Source organism: Rattus norvegicus, chromosome 8, assembly GCF_021556685.1.
Source record: "Rattus norvegicus strain SHRSP/BbbUtx chromosome 8, alternate assembly SHRSP_T2T, whole genome shotgun sequence".
Classification (NCBI taxonomy): Eukaryota; Metazoa; Chordata; class Mammalia; order Rodentia; family Muridae; genus Rattus; species Rattus norvegicus.
This window is the reverse complement of record NC_141541.1, coordinates 46,109,724-46,122,255: the sequence shown is the minus strand read 5'-3', so window position 1 is coordinate 46,122,255 and position 12,532 is coordinate 46,109,724. Positions and strand designations below refer to the sequence as shown.

General features: G+C 34.4%; 1 protein-coding gene across 1 annotated transcript; it reads right to left on the bottom strand.

The window, feature by feature from the left end:
• Nucleotides 1–4,852: 4,852 nt before the first annotated feature.
• Nucleotides 4,853–5,794, bottom strand: Or8c9 (olfactory receptor family 8 subfamily C member 9). The gene has a single exon (NM_001000964.1). It carries the CDS (start codon nucleotides 5,792–5,794, stop codon nucleotides 4,853–4,855), a length of 942 nt encoding a protein of 313 aa, NP_001000964.1.
• Between the last annotated feature and the right edge of the window lie 6,738 nt (nucleotides 5,795–12,532).

The window sequence follows — 12,532 nt, the reverse complement described above, 5'->3', positions numbered from 1 at the left end:
AAAATATATCAACTCAGGACTCTTTAACAATGGACAAACGGCATTATCAGTAGAAATAGGTAGATGTTGTTACAAAGGCAGAAGGGAAGGGAAGAAATAACAGAGGAAGGAGATGAGGAGGAGAAGGGAAAAAATGAAGGTGAGGAATGAGAAAAGAAAGTGAAGCAGTCGGTCTTATAATTAGATTTTTACTTTGGTGTTAGGTCTCATATCTCTAACTGACTTTTAGGCACCATCAATTAGAATTTGTATGGGAAAATGATATTCAGATACTGTGGTTAATTTTTAGAGGTTGCCTAACAAATAGATATAAACATTGTACAATGATAAAATCCTGCAAAGTAATGTACATACCTCTTCACAAACATTATTCAAATATGGGGGTGTATCATCAGCATGAAAAAATGTAAACTGTATTTGAAATTAGGGAATTAAAAACAAAATCATTCAATGTATTACACCTATCAGGATGCTTACATTAAATAAAACTCCATTGTATCAATCAGTGAAATACATAAAATGATTATTGACTACAATTCCCAGATTTGCAATTTATTTATTCCTCAAATAAACTATAAGTTTTGACCACAGCCTCTAGTGTTCACTTCTAAGCACCTCTTCCTTTTGCTGGTAAGCATCGCTTTCCCTCAGTTTTGATATGCCCAAGGGACACAGACATACAAGTTCTATGTAACTATGTTCATCCATGGGACCCAACACAGTAACATATTTCCAAATATTATTTACAACATTTAAAACATCGAAATTGAATCACATTTAAACATTTGTTCTTTCAGCACATTGATTTGAAAATCAATTTCAAGTATTTTTGAACAGTCATACATACAAAATCCATTTGGCTAGTCAAAAACTTCTTCCCTGAAGGAGTAGCCACATGTAATTATTTCTAAGGCAAGTGAAGAACTATGTACCTAGAGAGAAATGGATCTATCTAGAAAGGAAGACTTTGGGTTTCCTGTGTCATGAGGTAGCCCTTAAAACTTCTGACCTGGCATCTCACCACAGCAAAGAAAGCACATGAAGCTGATGGTCCTTGAGCACAAGAATCAAACCAAGGCACAGACATCTTCTCCATAAGCACCATAGCTGCTGGCCACGTATAGAATAAGCCTTGCCTTAGCTGTTGAAATAAAGTAGGTGATGTCATTCTTTTCATCCTTGCTCTTGCCACAGCCATGGAGTGCTAGCATATCAGGCCTCATTACTCTTGACCTCAGGATACTCCTTTCTATGAAACACTCTGCCAAGAGCAACCAATCTGAAATGACTTGGGCCCAGTATCACTGCACCTTAGATTCAAATTGTTGCAAAAGTTTGTTCTGATGCTCACTGATGAACTACAAAGAGAGAAAGAACTACAGAGAGAAATATTTGAAACTTTTAATGAAGGCAGCAAGTCAAGAATATGTGAACATCTCAATAACTTAGTGAGATGGAATGAACTAGCTGGGTAAATGGGCACCATTCATGGGTACGAAAATGTTTCTAGGACTTTTTAATTTCATATTTTTATAGCTGAACATATGAATAATGCCTTTATGTTGAATGTTGATCATTCTGAATTTTCATTCTTGTTTGAAAGAGATTCAATATGAATCCAATATATGTTAATATAAAGGTATGGAACAAGTTTACCTAATTCCAATCATATATTTGAGAAACCTGTGATGGCAGAATATATAAGCAATGTGTGTAGATTATATATGTATTTATATGTGTGTATGTATGTGTATATATATGTGATTTTATATATATATGTATACATATAATTTAACAAATACATACACAACCCATCAACCCTTCAGTAATTATCAAATATACTTGTTTTAGGTAGCAATATACTTGTGATGATTAAAAAATATTGGCCAGTATCTAAAAAAAATTATTAAAATATATTCTATTAAAATAGTAAATCATATCATTTTCTCAGGAAAATGTATCTAATTAGAAAATCAAAAGAAGCTATTTAATTTGACAGACTTGAGCCAGATAATTTCATGATTTATTCTGCACCAGACTATGATGCTGACTGAAATATGGTACACCATCCATATTTGTAACTCATATTCACTTTCTGGTGACATATCAAAGCAGTATAGATATGTGCTTTTCCAGATCTTATTCTATTTATTAATAAATGCTGATTGCTTATTAAAATGTGGGTTTCTGAGGAAATTTCAAACAATATTGTACAACTCCTTTTATCATGGTCTTTAAAGAATAAACTGAAAAAACCGTAGATGACACTGACAAATTAAACAATGTAGTAATCTGTTCATATTAAAATAAATCCCAATGCTTAATCCTCTAATATTTACCATTTGAATTAGGTTGATTTAAAACTTGATTTAAGATCTTTTTTTAAAGCCCATATTTTGAAACAAAATCTCTTGGAATTCATCAAATAGCAACATAAAGGTTACAGTTTAAAGATTTACTATACCAAAAACAAGACACACTCAAGATTTTGTAGAGACAGCCTCAAAAAGTGAAGCATTCCATCTTGAAAGAGGCTCATAATACTCTGGAAGCTTACAAAAATCACCATATTGACAAGGCACTACCTAAGGACATATTAGCACTAAACAGTTCCAGGAAGAAAGCAAAAAACAGAGAGCTGACTGCAATTTAAATAGAGAACCTCAGTGAGGCAGCTTTAATAGAATATCATGCTCTTTTGGCTTCTTCAGTGAGGCACCTGCCTATGATTCCCATATTCCTTCCAGTAACTTCTTTCTAGGCCTACACATGAAACCCCAAAATAGTCATTGTTTCACCAAACCAGATTTATTCCACATTATTTCTTATGTTTACCATCTGGAGTAAATAGAGTTTATTATTGTTTTCCTAGGAAAAGTCACAACTTTCACTGAGAAGCATCTGCCCATTATTCACTCGTGTTGTGATGGACAGTAATGATGTATCTTCTGTCCAGCAGACACAATCATAAAGGTGTAACAGAATGCAAATTTCTATTTGTATATTTCATGAATAAATCACTTTCTGTCCAAATAAAGATATACCATGTAACAGACTTCTCAAAGCATAAATGTAGCTTTGGAAAGAGTGACATGCCTCACTAGAAAGGTTAACCAAATTCCTCAGTTCCACCATACCAGAAAAAACAAAAACACAAAAAGAACAACCACTAATAGAAAAGAACATGAAACATTATTTTGACATTCACCATGCTTGTGACACTTTAATATAAGACTTTTCTAGGAATGTGTACATTTTAAATTTGTACTTCAAAACCCTATAGATGAGCTCTCTGCAATAGGGATCTATATTTTTATATAACCCCCAGTCTCTGTGATAGTCTATAGTCTGACACGTTCCCCAATCTTTTTGATAGTTTACATTCTCTTACAATCTCCCATCTTGCAATCACTGGAAAGAATTTTCCTGAAGTACACCATATTCCCAAAGAATTTGTTCTCTCCTGTGAATTTCTTTCTTTTCTTTTGTTACTTTTTATGTTTGTGTTTTTCCTTGCACACACACACACACACACACATATGTATATGTATATGTATATGTATATGTATATGTATATGTATATGTATATGTATATGTATATGTATATGTATATGTATATGTATATGTATATGTATATGTATATGCCACATACATACAGTTCTGAGCTACCATGTGGGTGCTAAAAACCAAAACTAGACGTTCTGCAAGAACAGAATGTACCGTATTCACTAAAACATCTCTACTATCCTCCACCATATGTTTCTTTGTAAGATATACAAGGTTCTAAATTGGATTTTGAATTTTTCATTGTATGGCCTTACAGAAATCACACTGGCATTTATTCATTTACATAAAAGATACATAGAGAGACAGAGGAGTAGATATTTCTTTTGCTCTTTGGAGTTGAACTCACAAACAAGAACATTTACAGATGATATCCCTAAGCACTAAGCCCAGCAGGGTTTGTTTTACAGGAGTAAGTGACCTTCTTTTTATTTTTAATTGTTTTTACAACATAGCATCATCTGAGGCAACAGAAAAAATAACCTAGCTGTTACCATGAACTTTTGTTCTGAGTTATATAGTCAAGAATATATGTGTTTCTTTTTTTCCCCATATTTATTAACTTGAGTATTTCCTACTTATATTTCAATTGTTTTTTTTTAACTTGAGTATTTCTTATTTACATTTCGAGTGTTATACCCTTTATGTGTTTCTTAAAGCGAATTATAGACTTAGTCCCAATATCAAGAAAAAGAAAGTTACAATTTCAATTTAATTTATAACAAAACATAATTATGATAATATCTTATTCAAATCGAGGGATTTGAGACATGTAACAGAGAAGTGGGCCTAATACATACTTAAATAACTCTAAAAATGAAACCTAATTCCCATGAATTGCAAACTTCCATCACAGGTTTGAAGCTAAAAGCCTAGAACAAGAACCACACTAAAAAGAACACCAAGCAATTCCTGAAATTGTGGTAGTTCTGATACACCTAGTCTTCTCTCACGAATCTTCTCATCTTTATCATTTCAATATACATCTGTAGGTAATATGACTTTCAAATCAGTGACTAGCTTTTAAAGTAACTTCAAAAACTGAGAAAGAAATGGATTACAAATAATACGTATGTGAGATTATTCTCACAATAGCTTCATAGTCTGACGCAGATAATAAAGTCCATCTTGAAACTGAGAGTATTAAGTCCCCAAGAAGTCACACAGATTTACAATTCATGATAAGAAGGAAATATACAATATTGTAGTAATCATATTGATTTTCTAGGAATATGAGGAAAAGGATAAAGAATAAAAGACAAGAAATGAACCAGCTAAACTGCTTTGATTAACATGTGGTTCTCTTTAAGGTTCTCTTCACAGCAACTTTGACATCCTTGTTCCTGAGGCTGTAAATGAGAGGATTCAACATGGGAACCAAAAATGTGTAAAATACTGAAAAAAATTTTCCCTGACCTACAGTCTCAGCAGATGATGGCTTGACATAAGCAAGGAGCCCAGATCCATAGAAGAAACTAACAGTTATAATATGAGACCCACAAGTGCCCAAGGCTTTGGACCAACCCTTACCTGATGACATATGAAGGATATTGAAAAGGATCATAGCATATGAGACCAAGATAATGAGACTACATAAAATGATAGCTGTACCCACTACAGCAGTACTCACAAGCTCATTGACATAGGTGTTACTGCAAGAGATCCGAAGGACAGGGAAGATGTCACACATGTAGTGATTGATGATTTTGTTATTACAAAAGTTAAGCCTAATCATTAAGCCAGCAAGGACCGAGGCACTAGAAAACCCTATCAAATATGATACAAACATCAGCAAACAACAGATCTTAGGTAACATGATAGCCTTGTACAGTAAAGGCTTACAGATGGCCACATAGCGATCATAAGCCATGACTGTCAGCACATAACTCTCAGAATGGGCAAAAAAACAGAAGAAAAACAACTGAGTCATGCATCCTGAAAAAGGGATAATATTCTTCTCTGAAACAAAACTCATCAGCATTTTGGGGGTAAAAACAAATGAATAACAAAAATCAATGAAGGACAGGTTGAAAAGGAAAAAGTACATAGGAGTGTGGAGATTTGCATTTAAGATGATAAGACTCATTAAGCTCAAATTACCCACCACTATAGCAGTATGGTTCAGCAAGAATAGGAAAAAGAGGGGCAACTGAAGTTCAGGTTGGTCTGTCAGTCCCATAAGAATAAACCCAGACACTGAAGAGTCATTTTCTGTAGCCATTTTCTTCATGGATGGCCTCTGTAAGAATAGAAAGTCATACTACCAAGCAATTCATCTTTGGCTCCAGAGGCATAAGCTAAAATTAATGGCTTATAAGTTTGTAACAAAAGGGCATTCATAATTTTCATAACTTTCAGTTTCAAGATACATAGTCGAGGCAAGGACAGATTTGTGCTTACCTTTTTTCTCCTGGAGATTCTTTGTGATCTGGATCTCTTAGATATGTTCTCCTTGCTGTACTGAGAGGGCCAAGCACTCAATAATGAAAAAAAAAGTTATAGACATCAGGACAAATGTATTTATGAATTCCCAGAAAAGGTACACATGGAATTTTTGTTTAAAGTTTTCTCAACAAATTTCGTTTCACATATACAAAATAAATAGCCATCTTATGTAAGTCTCTAAAGCTTTGCCTCAGTCAAATGAGAATATCTATTTCAAGGCCAATGTTTCTGAGAAAATTCATTAGAATCACAGGAAATTATTCTCTTCTTTATGATTTCCTCCCTATTGGATGTGTGCCTGGAGAGTCTTAATTAGTAACTTGTGCTTGCATTCAGTGCCACAGAACTAACGTTAGATCTTTGGAGATTCAAAGTTCTAGTCAATTTGTTACTTCCCACCAGGGTAACCTAATCCCTTTGACAGAGTTAAGAGTGTTCCTTTCTGTGCTTTTCCTGTATGCATTGTAAAACTCCATGAGAAGAGTATTCAGGAGCATTCTCATCTGCCATTCATACCATTCTGATTGCAGTAATAAACATCCAACCAAAGGTTTAACACCATACAAAAAAGTTCTACAAAGCCTTTGAAAGGATAGGAACAGTCCCTCAAATCAGCCTGAGTTTTACTTGCTATTCCACCTCCTAACTCTAAAAGTGTAGATTGCCTGACCTTTGATTATATATAACTATAGCTGCATATTTTCTGCAAGCCTATGAAATGGGGGGGAAGGGACTTGAGTTTTGGACCAATGGTATTATAAAATTCTTGCTTATAGAAGTCTGTTAGAGCTAATTATGTAAAGCCAATAATACAATTATTAAACAAAATGCAATGATATCTCATAGCTGTTATGACGTTGATGCACATAATGTTAAAAATGTATATTTCAGACAATGGGTAAATGTTTGCTCCCTATCATGTCTCATAGTCTTCTTGTTCAATACATCAAAATTCTCACCAGGTCACAACTGAGTGAAATACACTTTTATTGTAGTGCTGGTGCCCTGTGTAGAAAAGAATAAGTAGTGAGCTTGGCTCCTTATTCAATCCCAGCCTCTCCTTCCCATCTCCCACAAATGTCAGTTCAAGCCAATCAAGTGTCTTTAGAGATTGTCAAATGTGCTATGGATACCTCTGGAGACCAGAAAGTAAGATTCTGAAATATAATGTTTTGACATGGAAACTACATTGAAAAAGGAACACTGGAAGAGTGAAAAAATGAGTGTCAACAATAACAATCTGTGTTTTCAAACTAGAGAAGAATGAATATCAAGGAGAAGATAGAGACATAACACTCCCTATTTCTACAAGAAATTAGCACATTCTCCACCAATTACTTGCATTATTCACATTTCCTGAAGAAATGAGTGAAATTTTCTAATATTTTTTAGTGTTCTATTATTTGCAATATTCATATTTGTCAGTTTTTAATTTTAATCATTTACTGGATGATTATTAAAATCTTGTTCTATTTTTCTTTGTGGTTGTTTTTTGTTTTTGTTTCTGGTTTTGTTTTTGTTTTGTTTTGTTTTGTTTTGTTTTGTTTTGTTTTGAGACAGATTGTCTCTGCAAAGCTTTGGTTGTCCTGGAAGTCACAGAGATATGTTCCCTACCTCTGCTTATGGAGTGCTGAGATTAAAGGTGTATACTACCCTTTTTTTTGACTGGAATGTTTTTTCAAAATGTGTTAATGTAGTTGTCTATTTTTCTTACATACCTACTATTAACCTTTTCTCTTACTTTTTATACAATGAAACAGAATCTGAACACTCTAACACTATTAGTGATACTAAAAATGCTCATAATATTTTTTCCATTTTTATTAAATTGGGTATTTCTTATTTACATTTCAAATGTTATTCCCTTTCCCGGTTTCCTGTCCATCAGACCCCTAGCCCCTTCCCTTCCCCTTCTGTAAGGGTGTTCCCCTCCCCATTCAACCCACCTTACCGCCTCCCCAACAATTCCCTACACTGGGCGTCCAACCTTGGCAGGACCAAGAGCTTCCCCTTTCACTGGTGCCCCAACAAGGCTATTCACTGCTACCTATGCAGTTGGAGGCCAGGGTCAGTTCAGGTATAGTCTTTTGGGTAGTGATTTTGTCCCTGGAAGCTCTGATTGGTTGGCATTGTTGTTCTTATGGGGTTGCAAGCCCCTTCACCTCTTTCAGTCCTTTCTCTAATTCCTCCAACAGGGATCCCGTCCTCAGTTCAGTGGTTTGCTGCTAGCATTCGCCTCTGTATTTGACATGTTCTGGCAAGTTCTTATTCTTTTTGTAGTTCTTTGAATACTTACAAGTAAATTTTAAATACCATGAAATGTAATTCCCAAAACTGAATTTTATTGAAAATATTTTGCATCTTTTCTTTTTCTTCTTTTATATCCAAGTTCGTTTTTAAACTAACATTTTATCCTATGAAAGTTTCATTCATTTATACAATATGTATCTATATTAAACTGCTACTACTTTTCTCAAAATATACTTAATATTCCAACTCATCTTCCTTCCAGTTTTATGTCCTTTTATTCATGTACTTTTAGTTTCAATTAATAACCCCTGAGTCGACTTAATGTTGTTCATATATATGGAGATATCCCTAGGGCATTAGGAAGCAACTGGGTGGCCACTCCTAAAGAAAAGTACACATTTTCCCTTCAACAGCCATCAACGGCCAATAATTCATCAGATAGGCATGTGATATCAGGTGCACTCCTTCCATCCCAAACACAAAGAAATGAAAATAATCATTTGAATTGTATTTGTTATAGTAAAAATTAGCAAACACAATTATTTACGGACAAATTTCACTACTAAACCATATCCTGCATATTTAATCACAAGGGTATACCAAATTTAATATCAGAGATATAAAGTGCAGTTCACTTAAATTTATTTTCAGACTAGTAGTGAAAGAGTGTTGTTAATACTTTTAATTAAATATCCTATTAATGATTTATGCACAAAAGGAAAGATGTTTAGTAGTTATCTGAGGGCAGAGTAAAACTGATAGGTTTTCCCCTGACATAAAACAGTTTTTCTCGTCACTTAGTTCTTGTTCCTATCATTTTCCACATTTTTTATACTGTGGATGGGGGTAAGTTTGCATTCATGCAAAAACAAGCCATAGTGCATGTGTGAAAAACAAGAACAACTTGTAGAAGTGAGATGTCTCTATCATATTACCTACCAAGTCATTTCTCAGGCCGCATGTTAATAATGTAAATGTAAAATAGACAAGCAGGAAAATAATATAGACAAGTAAGGAATATGATCAAGATAACTGAAAGTTTGAAAGTTGCTTATGTAGACTTTCTATACTACCTAGTGCTATGTTGAAAAGCACCTAAAGATGGAGGAAAGATGGGGTCAAGAACTCATGAACTCAGGGAAATGATGTTGACTGGTTATCATGGATATAATGGCTTAAATTATCTAACATAAGGATCTTTTTGTTATTCATCTATTTCTTTCCTTAACATTCAGTCCTGTAATGTCTATTTTTGGTTGTCCATATGACCACATGTGAAATATCTAAAATCTCAAGAGTGAGTGGGTACAACTGTTGAGACATTTTGTTGCTTAATGAATCATTTCAAGTACAATGATCCACTTAAATTCCAACTCATTGATATACGAAGACACGCCTTTAATCAGCTTTCATCTGGGCAACTCTATTTGCTGGAAATCTATACAAAAGGGGAAGAGGGATGCTATTTCTTTTTGTTTGCTTCCTTCTGCCCTCACTACCAAATCCATTCCTTCATTGGCCTTAGACCCTACTTCTGGGAATTCCATATATACTTAAAACCAACTGAGACATCTTGTTTCATGGACTTATTAACTACTGGATTCTTGGAATTTCTGAACATAGGTTGTCATTGTTGGATAAACTTGTCTGCAGTGTGCGTCTATGTATGTACGTATGTATGTATGTATGTATGTATGTATGTGTGTATGTATGTGCATATTGAGAAATTTTGTTGCTTAATGAATCATTTCAAGTACAATGAACCACTTAAAATCCAAATCATTGATATATGAAGAAACACCTTTAATCAGCTCTCATCTGGGCAACTCTTTCTGCTGGAAATCTATAGAAAAGAGGAAGAGCAACATGTGTGCATGGGTTGTGTAGGGAATCACTTTGCCTGTTTCTGAGAAAGGCTGCCTCTCAGGCACAGTCAAGTCAGGCCAAGGTCTGCTGGCAGATTTCCTGGCCTTATGATGCAAGAAACAATTAGAAGTGGTACACTTAAAGTTCAAGGGGAGGAGCTGAATGTTCTGCTAATCTTGGAGGAAGGAACAAGAAGCAATAGAGGGGCCTCTGGTCTGGGTAGGTACAGATATTGAATGAATATCAGCCACTGTCTCTGTTGGCTTATGACTTTTTTCCCACATTGCTGTAAAGTCTATAAAACCTAAGAGAATAAAACTTGGGGCTGATGTAGCACTGACTGGACAGTCCTCCCATTTCTAAACTTTGACTGTGCGTCTTCTTTTCTGTCTTTTCTATTCCCCATCAGTGAACTGTTTGACATCATACCAGACAGACAAATGTGTGTGTGTGTGTGTGTGTGTGTGTGCGTGTGTGTGTGCGTGCATGCTTGCGCACGCGCGCGAATGAGATAGAGAGATTTGTTTTATAAGTCATGTTACTCTAAAGAACCATGACACAAGAAGGTAATGGCACACACCTCTAATCCCACCACATTTAAAGCAGAGGCAGGCAGGATCTCTGAGTTTGAGGCCAGCCTACTATAGCAAGTGAGTACCAGGACAGTCAGGGCTACACAGAGAATCTTGACAAGTACAAAAGCTTATTTGTACTTAGGAAGTAAATACTTCTCTTTATTTTCCACTGAGAACATGTTTTACTAATGTTTCATAAAAATTATTTCATATATTATATGCGTATATAAAAGTATGGTATTACTTTGGTTACAGTTAATAAATGGACAAAAGATAGAAATCCAAAAAAAAAATCTGAAAAAAATACCATGTATTTCTTACCTTTCCATGTGAGCAATTGGGTAAAAACACTCTCATAATGCAGAAAATATTGTAGTAATAATTCACCATTAAAATAAATTCAAATGTTGAGGTCTCTGTTACAAATACATTAAATTAGGCTGATAAAAGTTTTTAAAGGACTTTTTATCTAAACCCACATTTAAAACAAAATCTCTTGAAATTCTTCACATATTAATATAAAAGTCACAGCTGAAAATTTACTATACCATAAAGAGGACATAGCCAATAGTTTGCCGATATAGTCTTAAAAGTGAAGCATTGCTTCATGAAAAATGCTCACAATTCTCTGGATGCTTGTAAAACTCACCATGTTGATGAGGCAGTGCCCTAGAACACATTAGCATGGACACATTCTGGAAGAAAGTAGAATGCTGAGAGCTGACAGGAATTTAGACAGAGCACCTCAAGTGGGCCACTTTGATGAAAAATCATGCTTCTGTGGCTTCCTCAGTGAGGTACCTGACTGAATCCCATACTCCTATAAGTAACTTCTTGTCTAGCTCTATGTAAATAACCAGAAAATAGTCATTATTTCACCAAGCCAGACGTGTTCCATATTATTTCTTTGGTTTGACATCTGGAATAAATGAATTTATTATTTTCCTAGGAGAACTTACAACATTCACTGAGAAGCATCTGCCCATAACTCACTTATGGTTGTGATGAACCTTCTGCCCAGCAGACACTATCAAAAAGCATGACGGAGTGAAAATTTCTATTTGTATATTGCAGGAATAAACAAATTTCTGTCCAAGCAAAGATGTAACATAAAACAGAGTTTTTAAAGTTTGGGAATAGATAATGAGAAGTAGACATTTGTTATGGAATAATTTTTTAATTGAAAACACAAAGCCATCTATAATTATATCCCCAAGCATTAAGCAGGTTCTGTTTTTCAGAAGTATCTTCATCCATTTTATTTTTATTTTTGCAACATAGAATGCATTTGAGGTAGCACAAAAAATAACCTAGATTTTAACATGTATTTTCAAAATTGATGATTTGTGATATTGAGCAGAGAAATAGGCCTAACACTCAAATATCTATAAAAAATAAAAGCTTATTTCAATAAATTACAGACTTCTATCACAGCTATGAAGCTAAAAGCCTAGACTATGAATCATTCTCAAAAACACACTGGATACTACCTAGAATTTTGTGAGGTATGCCAGGCCTACAATCTTCTCATCATTTCTTTTATAAAATATAGCTGTATGTCATAAGACCATCAAATCAGGAAATAGTTTCCAAATGTTAGAATTACAAGAAATATATGTGTGAGATTACATAGTGCATTACTAGCATAATTCTAAGCCTAACAAGTCCCAAAATAGGCAAACACATATTTACAATTTATAAGGAGAAGAAAAATGATATAGTAGAAAAGATGTTGACTTTGTTGAAATATAAGGAGGAGAAAGAGAAGAAGGATAATGAAAATTACCCAGCAACGCACTGGGACATGGCTCTGTGAAGCACTACTGGTTCCA

Excerpts from the sequence above, each read along its gene's own strand:
- Or8c9 (NM_001000964.1), bottom strand. The coding sequence starts at position 5,794 with ATGAAGAAAATGGCTACAGAAAATGACTCTTCAGTGTCTGGGTTTATT.